Raw genomic sequence first — 16,048 nt, forward strand, 5'->3', positions numbered from 1 at the left:
GGCTGGGAGGAGAATAATCTCTGGTCCTTTATTTAGGAAAAAAACCCCCACCTTAGATCCATTTTATGGTCAGTTGAATACTATCCTTATGCTGATGCACAGTCATGTATTTCAGAGATTCTCTGTGCAAATACCAAGCAGCAAATGTAACTGTATTCCTATACAGAAAATATGTGCATCCGATATTAAAATAGCCTGTGTTTCTTTGGAGAATGTTCATGTTACATATCTGGAATAGCATTTGTTTGAAGTGATTGTTATTTTAGAGTCTTGTTTTGATCATGTTGCAAATTCAGTAAGAAGGTTATTCAATTTTGCTTATCTAAGTCACTGCTGTGATAAGTCCTTTTATATTAGAAAATGTTCATGTCATATTAATATATGTCCTACTGCCAGTGTATTTGTCATTCACTAAAATGATCTGATTTTTAAAATCATATTAGGAGATACTGCTGTTAATAAAAAGTTTTGTTAAGAAATATCAGAAAATGCAAGAGCAGGAATATATACAGTTCGTTACTAATTTCCCCTAGAATTATATCTGTCTCACAAAAAAACAATACTTTTTAGATTATCTAAAGTGTACATTTACAGTGAAACTCTACAAACAGTTTTGATTAATATTTTGTAGAAAAGAAGAAAAGAACTGTATTATAGAATGAGGTCTTTCTTGAGAAGGTACAAAGCTATTCTTTTAAATATTATATTATAATTTTCCCCCAGGGTGTTACAAATTATAACATTCTTACAAGAATCACTCAGCTAGGAATAATTATTTCGTTGATTTGCCTCTCCATGTGCATTTTTACATTCTGGTTCTTCAGTGAAATTCAAAGCACTAGAACGACAATTCACAAAAACCTCTGCTGCAGCCTTTTCCTGGCGGAACTTATTTTTCTGATTGGAATTAATATGAACACTAATAAGGTGCGTAGTTTTTGCTTGTATCTTGATTTTGTGTTGTAAAGTAAATATACAGTACAAGATGTGATCTTCCATCTGCTTCCAGTGTTTCCTAGTATCGGTACGAATATTCTAGGGACACTGACTTCCCAGCCCTGTAACAGGAAATATAAAATGGTCATTTAAAGAAGTAGGGCCTTCATCCACCATCCTCTGCAGATATCATTTCAACTTTGTCAGCTTAACCAAGACTGTGGTCTCAATGTTTGAGTTTTCACATCCGTTTGGATGCGGTACAAAGCCACATGGGTGGCTCTCTGGGTGACGAGTTTCCCTAAACGCCAGGCCAGAGCTGCAGTCCCAAGCTGGCGTTGAAGGCATTGTGCTGGTGGCTGGAGGACCCCTCTCCTTTCTACGTGTGAGGTCTTGACCTGTTCCTGTTTCTTTTCATAAAGGTTGGGCTGTTGATTTTTGCATCTCAGATTAGTTTGAGGAAATTAAATTATGCACAAATTATCAAAATGCTCCTACTATAAGTAGCTGAATGGGATTTAAAATTACTTGAAAAAATACGAGCTGCTATCCCTGAGGTAGCACTCCAGTACTGAGTGATTGAGCAATATCATTTTACAAACATGTTGTAGTAACAAAAGTTATTTTGGAAATAATTCCTTGTGATGCCTAATTACATTGTCATCAAAATCATAAAAATGAACTTTGTCTAGATCAGGAAAGCATATAGACTACTCAGCTGTAACTACGGGATCAACCTTGTCAATTTGTTTATGCGGTTTTTCTGGGAAGACGTGCACCAATTTTAAAAGTTGAATGTAGTCTTTGTTACCAGTTGCTACAGAAAACACTCATGAACAAGCGTGCTCGTGGGTGTAGGCCACGTTCTTGTCACGCAGCATTACATCTGGGCTGCTGCACCACCACTTTAACATCGCGAGGTTGCTGTGCATATGCTGTTATATTAACATGGACATATCAATAGAATGATGACTCTTGCTTTCTCTGATTGAATTTCTAGCTCTTCTGTTCAATTACTGCTGGATTACTCCATTATTTCCTTCTAGCTGCTTTTGCATGGATGTGCATTGAAGGTATTCACCTCTACCTTATAGTTGTGGGAGTCATCTACAACAAGGGTTTCTTGCACAAGAATTTCTATGTCTTTGGCTACGTCAGTCCAGCCGTGGTCGTTGGAATCTCCGCCGCACTAGGATACAAGTACTATGGCACCACAGAAGTGTAAGTCGCTGTTTCTGTGTCTAGATCAACATACACCAAGGATGCAATAGTCACAATAGCACGTTTCAAGGCATTTTCTGCTGTTTACTTTTCAGATGTTGGCTCAGCACAAAGAATAACTTTATATGGAGTTTTATAGGACCAGCATGTCTAATAATTCTTGTAAGTATAATTTTCATTTTTTATTGTAGTACATAAAACCAATAATAAAAGGTGTTTAATAATCACCCACCCATTGCCAGCATAGCTGAGAGTGCTAATTATAGGGCAGAATTGGCTAATTTAGACCTTTTTATAGTGTCTCTAAATTATTTATATGCTGTACATCTAAATACTTTACTAGCCGGAAAAATTACTGTTTGACAAAAAAAGCCCAATATAAGATCAGAGCTTTTTCCTTGCTTGCTTGCTTGCTTTTATCCCAATGGTTTGAGAAATTCTGTGAAGCATTTCTGGTTTTTAAGAAGTAGCATCTTCGTATGTCGTTGCCATCTCAGCACGGCTCAGCAGGAGGTGTACACAGACACTATCCTAGCAGACAGATAATCTGGTTTTTCAAATGTTGTGTGACTTAATCTCTTATCAGTGATCGGTCATCTTTGTAAGATTAGACTGTCATCTTTATGTTTTTATCACTCGCGTGTACCCTGTCATCATCAAAGCTATTTTAAACTAAATTGCGACGTCAGAGAAAAGAACCCGCTATTTCACATGGGCAGGCAAGTCAAGTATTGATAGCCCTATTTCAGCTGTGAAGAGGGCCTTTTTAATTCTTATTGGAAGTGGTTTCAAACCTGCAAATTTGGCAGGTATTATATGTTCAGTTCTGAATCGAGACATTTTTGGTGCCTCGGGAGCATTTCTAAGTGCTATGAAGTTTAACAAACCATTCCAATTGTAATGGGGCATTATTGTGTATGACTGGGTTGACAGTGATCTGGCAATAGCTGGAGCTAACAGGAGGAGAAGGTACAATGGTGAGGCCTCATGACATCTGTGGTCAAGCCAGTTATAACCCTTTGCTGCTTTTTAAGCTATTTGGTGACAAATGTGAGGATTTGTAAAGAAGAAGTGGCAGTGCCAAGCACACACGTTGATGACAGTAAAGCAGTTTTATTTCAATGCATTAGCCATTTCAAAGCTGAATAAAGTACCAGGTATAATTCTGGTCAAATTCCACCCCAAATACCTACTGTAGATTGGGGATAGGCTGGGAGCAACCCCTTTGCCTAAGTGAAGCCACACAAAGGAGCCGAGGCTGGACCACAAACCTGGTTCTTGCACAAAAACATTAAACTCATTGTCAGCACAAATGCCCATGTACCCAAACGGTGCTTTCAGTTGCTGTGAACGGGGACCCAGGAGATAGGTGGTTTGGATTGTACTGTAATATGCCTTTCAGACAGCACGTAAATGGTGAAGAGCAGAACCGGTTCTGTACCAACAGATTTTCTGTCTCAGGGCACGTTGTTTCCAACGCATCCTTGGACTTCAGATCTGCAGTAGTAGTGAGGCATAGGGAGCTGAAGTGTTTATCAGGAGTACAAACTAAGTTCTCCTCTGATTGCTTAAGCAGAAACACTACTTCTGAAGGTGTTTGCTTATTAATATTAAGGTTCTATTAGCATTCCTAAGTGCAAAGCAATGGCCTTATTGATCCCATCTGAAAATTATTATTATTATTATTATTATTATTAGACTGGTGACTGTACATGAAAAGGACTGGGTCAGAAGCTCTTTAGATGGAGTTAGCAAAGAAAGGGCATTTTAAACCTTTGTAAAACAAGCTGCAAGCTGAAGATAATTTCTACAACTTATTTCTTCCTCCTAATACTTGTAATCTTTAGAACCACAACCATTTTAGCTAAAACTATGCGGTAGATTAGATCAAAGCATACAAATATGGAGAAATTATTTATAACAAGTATTTAAACTTTTTAATAGAAAAGTGAGTTTATCACAAGCTTTAAGGGACAAACATTCACACACACCACAACCCATGCCTGATTGAGGCAAATACAAATATAAGCTCCAGAGATAAAAGGTATGGGGGAAAAAAAATCCCTAGAACGTTTTCTTTTCTTTTATAATACACTCTTACAATAATAATCTTCCTGTAATCAGAAGTGTGTAGAACGGAAGTAACCATTTGTCTGCAGGGTAACGTGGCTGCGGTTTTGATGACCATGTAATGTTCAGCCAACAACAAACTCCTTCCCATTGTGGAGGAGTTCCACATGGCTTCCCCCACCTCTGGCGTGACAGCTCACTCTGTTGAGTGGGAGCAGACCTATGTAAGGGCTTTATTCTGCATCACTGACGTTTTTGGAAACCTCACCTTTTAAACTCTGTGGACACAGGACAAATCCCTCCACTTGTCCCTGTTGTGAGGGACAGTTATATATTAGATGCCCAACTGGCAGTAGAAATGATGTCATTTGGAAGGGTTGGGCAAAGACTATTCATGCTGTACTTACGGCAGTCTACAAGCTATTAAAAGGGAAATTTGGAAGAGAATTGCTGCTACTCCAAGTGCAGCTATGGGCAACTCTTCTAATGTACCCCTCTCCAACAATCTTCTCCCATTAAATCTGTTCAGTGGAGCTTCGTGCAGCAAGTTCAAAGTCGCCCATGATAACATGATTTGCACCTTGCAGTATTGACAGAGTCATGCAGGCTTGACTATTGTACCCACTGTCACTGCCACAATAAATTGGCATACCTCTGTGAGGAACCAGGACTCAGAAGCGTGACATGTTGTAACATTAACAGGTGCAATTTGCCGTTCAACAGTATAAATCTATCAGTATCATTTGTTGAGATCACCTCTGTAATAACAAAATACAGACTTGCTCTTTGAGGTTGGAACATTTCCAAAATTGAACATCATCCAAATAATCCTCTCTGTGGCTTTTATCCAAACATCCTAGCGCTGTGCAGTGAGGAGGTGGCTCCTGTACGCTCTTCCTTGTTTTACTCCTCTAATGTGTGTTTTCAGGGACCTTGAAGGTGTCTGGTTTGGCTTCAAGCTCCAGTTTCTTGAAACAATTGGTAATTGTAGTGTTTGCAACTACAAAAATGGCTTATAAATGGACCCTGCAATTTTCAGAGCATTCTTGTAAACTTGACTTGGAACACACAAGCCACAAATAGTTCTTGGGAGAGGTGTCCTCAGAAAAGCCAAGCTCTTTTTATTAAGCATTCCTATGTAATAAATGTAATGAATAATCAACAGTAAAGCAAAAATATTCTAAGAACTGCAGTGATTGATTAACCACACTGTTTTGAACTTCCCATGTATAAATGAATGGGTAAATGAATAAAATATACAGATTGCAGTTGCAAAATACAAAAAAGTGACATATGAGTGATGAAAGCAGGCTAACAGTAGAGTAATGCTTTTCATTAAGGAACTGCCTGCATATTCATTAGAGCTAGTCGATTACTTAAAAATATATTCATCAGATAATTTATTTGATGAATTTTACCATTATTTGTCAAATAATTTATTCAACAAAAAAGGTAAAATTAATGGAATAGCGCATTCATCAAATCTTATTGGACAGCTCTAATACTTACTCAGTTCTGTACATTTAGGTTGATTCAGGATTAGTAATACTACTGCAATCAATGCAGAAAAATTTCCTGGCAAATCCATTACTCTGCTGTTTTCTCATATACTCACAAATTCCATGTATTTAATCTAGGCCATTCAAACTGAACATCTTTCTTGTAGAAAAGTAAATATTCAAAGAGTTTAAAGTTTTACATTTTCCCAGATTTCAATATTGAGCATGATCTGATAGTCCATTGCTCCCACTAAAAAAAAAAAAGAGGGGAGGGAGGAGGGGAAAGGGGAAAAAAAAAAAGCACCCCCCCTGAGGTCAATCATACCACAATGGTGTAATCAAGTACACTGCCTCTTCGGGCTCCTTCACATTATTATTCCCATTTGTCAGGGAAGCAGCTCATGTTCATTACACTTGATATTTCTTGATATTCTAAGGATTACTATAGAAATTTGACCTCTGACCTCCATCACAACAAACCATAGCACCATCTCACATTTTTTTAGTGAATATTTATGCTTTGGAAAATTCTGTGGAGTTTTTTCCAAAGGGTTATTTGTGATAAATGCCTAGTTATGTTTCTTAGATAGATGAGAAAAGTATACTCTGTACCGTTTACTGTATGTTTTTTCAGAAAATAGCTGTTTTAAACATTTTTTTATATCCGCTCTTTTCCCTCAGTCTGCCTTTTTAGTGGAAATAAATTTCCTACAGGGACTGGCAATGGCTTTATTATTCTTTATGAAAGAATAATAGTCCCCTTTCGATTATCCCCTCTGTGGCTTCAGTTAAAGGTGTCTCCGTTGCATTTCTTACACTATTGTGGATAAAGTGGAGATAATTAATTATATAGTGGCATTAAAGACCGAGTCTGCAACTTTGGTTGAAACAGATTAGTTCAAACCACGATGTTGTTCAGCAACAACAGTACCTGCTGTGCTAAATAATCACTGAGTTGGAAAGTACTTGCCCTGCTTAGTGGACAGGACCAGCTTTCATCTCCAAGACGCAGCTTCCATACTGCCATACCCAATGGATGCCATTTCTCAGCAAGATCAGGACTTTGACATGAAATTAAGGTTTTTCCTTCCTTCCCTCTGTCAATAAAGTCCCTGGAAATCCTTGGAAAAAGAGGCTGTGGCCGTTAGTCTACAACACGAAAATTACTTGCTCTTATGTTGTTACACAGGAACAAATTCATCACATAAGGTTCAAAGATCCTTGAAGGATGTTCCATACAAAAGTTTTGTGGGATTGTGGTTCTTTTTTAAATATCAACTTAGCGAGTAGTGTTACAAGAAAAAGCACGAGAAGAAGTTCTTCCTCAGGTTCACTGAAAGGACATTAGACTTGAAAAGTCAAGCATGTCCTCTGTCGTCAAGAGTGAAGCAAGCAGAAACAGCAGGTGAGGGAGTACAGGTGGATGCCAAGGGGAAGGGGAAGAGCACCCGCAGGTGCCAGCTGGCTGTGCAGGCTTCCTGAGACATCCCACAGCTCGGTGCAGGTTAATGTCCCAGGCATCATCATCCTTTTCTAGCAAGACAAACTGTGCCCACTATTTTAATGGATCCATGTACATTAAGCCTCAGTGGATTTTTTTCAGGAAAGCCACACAACTCTCTGAATCGGGGCGGGGGGGGGGGGGGTTGTTGTATTTTGTTTGGGTTTTTTAATTGCTTGATACTCTCTTGGCGATTCTTTACATTGCCTTGGTATAAGCACAATTATTACAAACACATATGCTTACCCTAAATTGTTCATTGAAAGGACACTGTAGGTTTGGTTTAGATAGTTAACATAGACTGATGATGTCTTTTGGACTTTCTTAGTAATTACATCCTGACTACATCCATACTACATATTTTCTCACTCATATTACATTTTCTTCCACTATTCTGCTGCCACTTTGATTCATCACTTGCAGGCATTTAGAGAAGCAAATTTAAATTCACACTAGTAATTGCATGTGAATACTCTGTTTGGAAATCTCACTTGGTCATTGAAAGACCTTTTTGTGGCTTTGAGTAAGATCGTAAGCCACAGCATGGGATTTTGTGACCGCATCCACAGCAGAATTGTGAATATTGCTAAAAAGCAAAGGGCCAAATCCTTTAAAGGATTTGGCAACCTGTGGAAAGCATGGACAGCTTTCTGCCAACTACTCACACCTCCAAAATGGCAAATACAGCCTGTTGCCAGACTCCATCTCAGTCGTGCTCCTCATCCTGCTTCCCTCCTGGGAGCTCATTCATTCACTGAAGCTAGTTGTGCTAAAAGATCATACACAACTATTTCACTCTTCTTTGCCAGGTAAAAATACTTCTGCGTGGCTCCTGCGTGAGGCTCCAGATGCAGCCTAAGACAGGTTTGCATTTATGCAAAGAAACCATAGGAGAGGTGTAACATGCGGTCTAAAGTCTTTGATGCACCTGGAATCAGTTCATTAAAGAGCCTGATTTCTGTCATTACCAACTGCCGATTAAATACACCTTCTGAAAAGCTTCTTGGAAAAGGAGAAGAGAGTAAATCAGTACTTAATTACACTGCAAGCAAGTTAGACCCCAGTCCTACCACTGGATCTCCTTGGGCTAACGTTTCTGGCTGAGGCCAGATACAGCTCTCTTGGTTCATCCCTCCTGCCTTTGCTGCGGAACCGAGGTTAGACAAACATATTCAGTTCCCTAGGTGTTCAGCTTTGCAATCCAATCAGTGACAACATTGAATCCAGAAGTCGGAGAAGCTGTTTACTCTGATGAAAAATATAGAAACCCCATTTATTTGTATATTTATTTACAGCTTGCTATAAGCATTCTAAAAATAGAAAGGAAACATTTAATTGAGTTTAAATCTACAGCTCGAGGTGTGTAAAAGCACACCTTTGAAGTATTCATATATAAAGAGCAACCCTATGTGAAAATTACGTATTTACTGAGACAGGGTTCGAAATAAACTCATTTAGCCATGTTTTAACTTTTAAAACAAGTGAAATTATTAAAATATTAGAATCATAACATTCTAATCTTGCATTATTGAAAATATTTCCCCAAAATATAGCCTAAAGGGGGTTTGTTAATGTCTTTGTTACATGTTCTACCCCAGATAAGACTGCTGTTGTATACCTAAAGCATTTCAGAAGGTATATTCACCAGGGACATGATAATGAGATAAATCAGCCAGGAGACAAACCCAGACTGTTTGACTGCCAGCTTGTGTCCAATTTTATGCAATTAAAATGGCATACATTTTCATTTTGAAGCTTAAACTGTTGTATTGTTAATAGCTTAATTCCATTCTCCCCTGACTGAAATAACGGTGACCCACTGAATGTTGTCATTTTACCCAGCCATTAGCCGTACAGCCAGAAAGACAGAAATGTATTGCTCTCTGTGGCAGAATTCAGACCATCACAAGCTCATTAATTCAAACACTCATAATGAGGGTCATTGTAAAGACTGAGACAGATACAGCTGCTCTGAACTTCAGACATTTTTTGAAAGAGCCAAATTCAATATGATATATGTAAAAAATTCAAGTATATGCCTAAGAGAGCAGCAGGAGAAATTTTCTCATTCTTTTTTGTGAGATCTGACATCAGCATATAGATGGTTTCATCAATTATTGAGACAGAGACTAAGAAAGGAAAAGAGAATGATTTGGGGGTTTCGTTTTTGAAGTTTGAATGTAAAGTGCTCAGATTGAATCAGAACTAGTATGTCTGAATCTTTAGAATTAGCTGCCTCTTTCTTATACCTTCTCTTCTTTGTAACACTAGAGAGCCTTAAAAGGCTGGTATTTAAACTGTTTTAATAACTTTTGAAAGGCTGGAGTGTATCTTTTACACCAGGATATCATATATGAAATTACCAATTCCTTTTTCATTCTATAAACACATGTGTATTGGAAATAGCCTCAAAAACTCAGTCTCATACTAAACAATTACTCTACTGTTAAAAAAAGAACTGTCTTTAGGTAGTCCTGGATGAGGAACTGGAGGATTAAGGAGATCCAGTTCTCCCTGCTCCAGTGAATATTTAATTATTTATATGGCATGGAATAGATCCAGCAGGGCTGACGGAGCAATAGCAGTGAATAGCTAGTACAGAGGCTGGAGAAAGTACGGGTCATAGCCTAGTCTGAATATTAAGTACAACAGAAAATTGTGCCCATGTCTCCAACATCCTGGATAAATGCCCTGTCCACAGGGATTTTCATTGTTCAGGAGTGTCCTTTCTGGTTTTAATCAGAAAAGCTATCCAAGTCAGGAAGCCTTTCCTGGTGAAAGTATAGTCTAAAAGAGTAAATGTCTTTTAGTGCTAATGAACTGACATTTTTCAACAAAAAAAAAAATGCTGGACAAAATTTTCTTGAATGCCTCTCATCCTGATCTGTTTCATTTTACCAGATGTCCAGGTGCTAACCGAGCTACCGCCATGAAAGATGGACCATTTCCCTCCGAGCTTTCAAGTGCTCTTTTGTCTTGCTTAAAAAAGGGAGGGGGGGGAGGAAGGAAAAAAAAAGATTTGTTAGTTGCCAAATTTGACAGCTGTCAGCTACCTTGATGGGGCAAAATGATGATATATATCACTTCACTCGGTATCTTACAATTTAATTGTAATTAATTATGAAAGAAACTACAACTCTTCAACATGAGTGCAAATATTTTTATTTGCAGGCAGATGTTTTGCATGCTTTATTAAATTTTGTGCATTTCATACCATTCAGTGCTCAACTAAAAATAACCATCATTCTGTACCTACACAGAGAGAGTTTCATGCAGTGTGAAGCACTAACATCATATTTACTTGAGGATAGAACATTATGTTACTCTTCCAGTATGTAAAATACGTACATTTAACAGTGGAATTAAGGACCTATTTTAAATATAGCAGTTGCTAAGCAATGTGCTATTAGCAGAACTCCAACAGCTTGGAACATTTAGCATTTTAGGACCTACGTGCTCATTTTTATATTATTACTTAGTTTGCAAAACACAGTTAGTAATCAACAGAGAAGTTTGTAATTTGCTTAGGCAATAGATGAGATTGTTTCTCAGTGTTCTTCTGTATCCTCATCTTAGGAAAAAGAACCAAGTAAATATTATTATGTCTTGATATGCATACAACTCTATTATTTTCTTCTACAAACTGTGGATGGTTGAAATTCTGCTGTGGTGGTCCCAGAACTGCTAGGAGTAGAAGTCAAAGCAGCAGTATCTTGATCTACCCATGTCATCCGTTGGGCAGTTTTCCTTCATTACAGAAGCCTGTGCAGAAGTATCTGTCCAGTTAGCTGTGGTAGTATTGAGACAGAGGGAGGGATGCAAATCTGCAAACATTTACAGAGCCATCCTAGCTCTAGGTGGAGGTAGGTTAACACCACACACAGTTTTTCCCATCCTGTCCTAAAATACATGTGATTGATTGATTGAACAGAGCTCCCCAGGCTAATTCCTTTGACAAAACATCCTTATTGTTGACAAGATGATTAGGAAAGCATCAGGAAATTTCTTTGAATTTGCAATTGCTTTTTCTTTCCCGTGAAAGGGAGAGGAAATTATCCAGACCGCTGCTGTGGCTGTGGGTCAGATCTACTCCTAGGACTTGTACAGCTCTAGACAGCTCTGAACGCTTCTTTGCGTGCCTGCTGTATCTTACCAACATCACAGTTGCGAACATGGGAACTGTACCGCGGAAATCCCCAAAACACAGCTGCAGGAAAATGTCATGATCCTGCTCTATACCACATTCTGCATCCATGATACGTGGAAGTGCTAATGTGCAGAGTGGAACCCACAGCAGCGTCCACTGCTGCCCATGAATCCCTTGAGACTGCCACTCTCAATGACGTGTAGAGGTAAAGCCTTGACAACGCTGGAGGCAATGGGAGTTTTACCATTTAACGGGAGTTTTGCCATTGGTCTAGTGCAGGCAGAAGTCACTCCAAAGTCCTAAATACTCATGATCCTTCACACAGGTGATGTCCCCAGAGAGACGTATCAAATACTTACCATCCTCCCTTTAAACTTAGCCACGGGTGCACAATAAAACCTAGCTCATCCAGATTTGTGGCTCCTTAGAGATTAACCTGGGTTATACAGACACATAAATGTAGTTGCCTATATCTACAGAATCCTGATTTCATGGGATCTTAATAATTGCCCTTATTTAGTGTCTATTTCACATAAATATCTTTTAAGTTTCCTACCGTTTGTTCATAAATATACCCCAACGTTTCAAGAATTTAAGAAAGCTAAAAATACTTTTACAAATATCTTTAAGGAGAAATTATTCCCTGAAGATGCTATGAGTGGAGGCTGTTCCTATATCAGCCCTTGGATTTGATTAACCAGTTAAAAAAAAAAAAAAAAGGAATAGATTAATTATTAAAATTAGTCCTACAGTGCACCTGAGCACGCTGAATGAAACCTGATTCCCAGGGAATCTCAGGGGAAGGGAGGGCTGAGGATGCTCAGTGCCCCACAGAACTGGGCTTGCAGGGAGAAAGTCAGAGGTTTCCTTTGTGAAATAGAAAGGGCTGAGTGTATTGTTTGCCCAAGAGCAGTTTGGGGTGGTTTGTTAAATAAATAAAACAAAAAAAAAAAAAGAATTCAGTTCTAGGCTTGGAATCAATGCAATTCCCCTTTAGCCTATTAGACTTGCCGAGAAGCCCCTCTCAGGACATGCAGCAGTTTCTCTGACTGCTCAGCCATGTAATAACACTGAAAACAAAGGCACGAGAACTTACTGTGTCACACTGTAATGTCGTTATTCACTTGATAAAACTGTGGCCGTGCCACAACATTTCACGCTTAGGGTTTGCCCAAAGCCGCGGAGTAGCTCCGCTCATTATACAGGTAACTTCTCCCCAAAGCCGGCGTGTGGCAGCAGCAGTCCCCAGGCTGGGTCTTTCCAGGCCTGTGCAAAGCCTGGCCTGAGCTTGGTTTCACACTTGCCTGCACATCTTGCTCCACTTCAGCTTGCTGCCTCTCCGGAGACCGTGTGCCTTATGTTTGCCATGTCATTCTCATTCACCTTGCCTGTCACCTTAAGGCACCCTTAATTATAACGTCATCGAAGCTTTATTCAACAAGATCTGGAGATTGTGCTTTAATTACAAAAATGAAAACACATGATTACAAGACAAGTAAGCATAGAACACAGTATTTGGCTATAAGCAGCAGCTGAAGCCTTTTTAGATGTTTCAGCATCTCTCATCCATAAGTCCCTCTGTCCCAGATGGAAGATTTTGGGGTCCAGGACTCCTTGTGCCTATCTATATTTTGGATGACTTTTACAGCCTATTGCCTCCATTTCTGCTCATCTGAAGCTCAGTTTTGGATACGAATTGAAATGTCTTAAGTGGTTGCGTCTTTGGCCAGGCATTTTTGTTGATTTGACTTCCCATCCTATTTGTTGAAATATGTGTGGCTCCTTGGGGATACCAGTTACATAAAGGCCATTTCCCCTTCAGTCCTACTCAGTCCACATCCCCAGTTTTCCTACTCAGTCCAGCTGTCCAATGTGAACTTTTTACTTTACGTTTCCCAGAAACAGCTGAGGCTCCTGGTACGTTCCAAGCAAAGAACATGCAGAGGGTGAAGCAGAATACGTTAAGCTTAGGACACCTATTGGATTGCCAGTTTTCTCTAAAGGCTGCGCTTGACACATTATTAACAGTAGCTAGTTTTTTCTCCTGGGTTTACCCATGAGTTCATGTTATTGTTTTCCCTCAAGTTTTGCTGCAGTTCTGTGTCACAGGACAGTTACAACTACTTTGTTGTTACCTATTTTGTCCCCCAAAGGACAAAATGCAGTTCCAGAGGCCTCTAACTTAGGTTGAGGAAAAAAAAAAAACCAAAACCAAAAACCCGCTACATTGCCTAAAAGCTGTTTTGAGACATTGATCATTGTGTAAAATCAGTCTATGCACTTTGCTATAGATATTTTTTATTAATGGAGTGCTTCAAAATGGGACAAAAACCGACGTAAGACTTCAATAAATCTTGGAAATGACCGGGTATTGCAGAAGTTAAGCTCACCCTCATTACCGGGTAACACTACCTCCTGCGAGGCTACCTGAGACGTATTGTACAGTAATTGTGTTCTGGCAGCTGACTCCGAGAAGCTGGCGTTAACCTTTCCCGCTCCCCCGATACGTACAGATTATTCCCATTAGAATGAACTGATGAATGAAAAGATCATAGTTAATGGGTATTACTTTAACGCAGAGGGCCAAATCCTATTATCCTGTGCAACGGACAGTGTAAATAGTATTTGTGTAAAGGAGCCCCGCTGGGACAAAGAGAAATGGAAGCCGCTGCTGCGAGGCCCCACATCTGCCCGTTGCCCACCCCATCCTCGCTCAGTTAAAAAACCTCTCCAGTTCTGCAGCTGGTCTACGTGGCAGAAGGATGATGGGGTTTGGCCCACAGAGCTTCGACGGAGCCTATTAATGGCAATAGGAAGGCTTTCATTGACATTAGTGATCTTGGTGACGGGCCAGCAGAGAGGAAGACTGGTGGCGTGGTTTGTGCTTGCGATCTTGGTAACAGTTTCTGAAGAAGTAGCGGTGTGTATTCTCCGTCCTTGTGGTACTTTGATCACATTTCACCCTACCTTTTTCAGATTAATAAGTACATTATGTGGGTTATGCAGATTACAGTGTGTGCATTAAGTTATTTGATACATTATTCACCAACAAATATAAGATAAAAAGTAAGTCTGCATATAATTACCCACAACTGCTGACTGACTTATAATTAACTTTGAAAAATTGCTGGTTTAGGAGATATTATAGATTACAATTTTAAATATAAGGAGCTTCAGAATAGCTCTCACGATCAGCGCACGTACAAAGTATTCAGTGAAGGATTAATTCCCTAAACTGCTAATCAGCTCTATCTCCTGTCTTATCAAATTGTAAATACATTATGCTGTATTAAAGTATGAGCATGCAGCTAATTAGAGCAGAGCCTGCATTTAATATCAGATACTCCCCCCTTGACACAACAAAAATGTTCTAAGGATGTACATAACAAGTGTTAACAAATGAAAGCGATTCTTTTTACAGTGATGCTGTGCTCCTACAGCAGCCTTTTGTTTTCATTTCGGAGGACTTTTTTTTTAAAGAAAAAGAAGGAGGGAGGAAAATCACACAGTCTTTCTGGAGAAACAAGTTGGAGAAGACGTTAATTCTATTCATTCTACAGCTGGAAGCCCACAGGAACCAACCAAGGGATTACAACCGAGGATCTACAAATAGTATCTGGATGACATCCAGCTAAAATTTGGTTCACTTACAAACATTTTTAATAGATTCTGATATTAAATGCTGCAGAGCAAAATAACAATTTTTTTTAAAAAGCAAGAAAACAAACCCATCCACATTGTTAAAGGAATACAGTATAAATTTAAATGAAAGATCAGTGAAGCCCAGCCAAGCAAAGAGAGTTTCAGAACCATAATTGAGCATCATTTGCAAAACTGCTTCTTTTAGTTGCTTTTTTCTGTTTCAAGTTCAAATAAAGTGATGCCATTATAAAGAAGGCAGGAAATAAAACATACTGAAATTATTCACCTATGAAACAAACATAAAATATGAGAGAATACGCAGCAAGGAGCCTTTCAACCAGTTAGTTTTTTAAAAATTCTTTGTGTAAACCTCAAAGTTTTTTTGTGCCACTTGAAAGTTTTCACACCCCAAAGACCTCAGAACATAAGATGTTATTAATGTTATTCAGCAACCAAAGACATACATTTTGTCAAGGTCTACACAATACACTACAATAGAAAATCCATGGGAGGAAGGGGCTTTTTTGGTTGTCTTTTCTTTTTTCTTATTTCTTTTTTCTCTTTTCTTTTCCTTTTTCTTCTCTTCTTTTCCTTTTTCTTCTCTTCTCTCATCTCTTTTTTCTCTTCTCTTTTCTTTTTTCTCTTCTTTTCTTTTTTTTTCTTGTTGTCTCGTCTCTTTTTGTCTCTTTTTTTCTTCTCTTCTTAAACATCTCTACTTAGAGAAAAAAAAATCTCAGCAGGAAATTGAAGAGATTTACCAATAAAATCAATAAACATTTGCAGACTGTTGGCAGTGATACTGTTGAGATAAGGTAGAGTTACAGCCCTGTTTGATCAATGTTTATTACAGGGCTCATATTTTTTTAATAGAATGGATCAGAAAAGGGTGGGGTTTTTCCCCTCCCGGCACTGGATTCTGTAGGTTTTACATACACAGAAATTTTATCTGACTTGTTTCATTTAAATGTGTAACAGTTACTGGTATTCAAAAGCATCCTGGTTTGAACTAAAAGTTCCTTTCTTCACTCCCCT

At 38.8% G+C, this 16,048-nt stretch overlaps 1 protein-coding gene across 4 annotated transcripts in view; it reads left to right on the plus strand.

Moving 5' to 3' along the window:
* Nucleotides 1-16,048, plus strand: part of ADGRL4 (adhesion G protein-coupled receptor L4) — a 162,263-nt gene that overhangs the window by 141,772 nt on the left and 4,443 nt on the right. For 3 of the 4 annotated variants that reach the window (XM_054833349.1, XM_054833348.1, XM_054833347.1), the window contains 3 exons: nt 724-927; nt 1,937-2,157; nt 2,253-2,319. In XM_054833349.1, coding sequence (XP_054689324.1) covers nt 724-927; nt 1,937-2,157; nt 2,253-2,319 — 492 coding nt within the window. Of the gene's footprint in view, nt 1-723; nt 928-1,936; nt 2,158-2,252; nt 2,320-10,128; nt 16,046-16,048 lie in introns of those variants that run through there. The other variant, XM_054833352.1, reaches the window with a different exon arrangement.

This window comes from Grus americana, chromosome 8 (assembly GCF_028858705.1).
Source record: "Grus americana isolate bGruAme1 chromosome 8, bGruAme1.mat, whole genome shotgun sequence".
NCBI classification, from domain to species: domain Eukaryota; kingdom Metazoa; phylum Chordata; class Aves; order Gruiformes; family Gruidae; genus Grus; species Grus americana.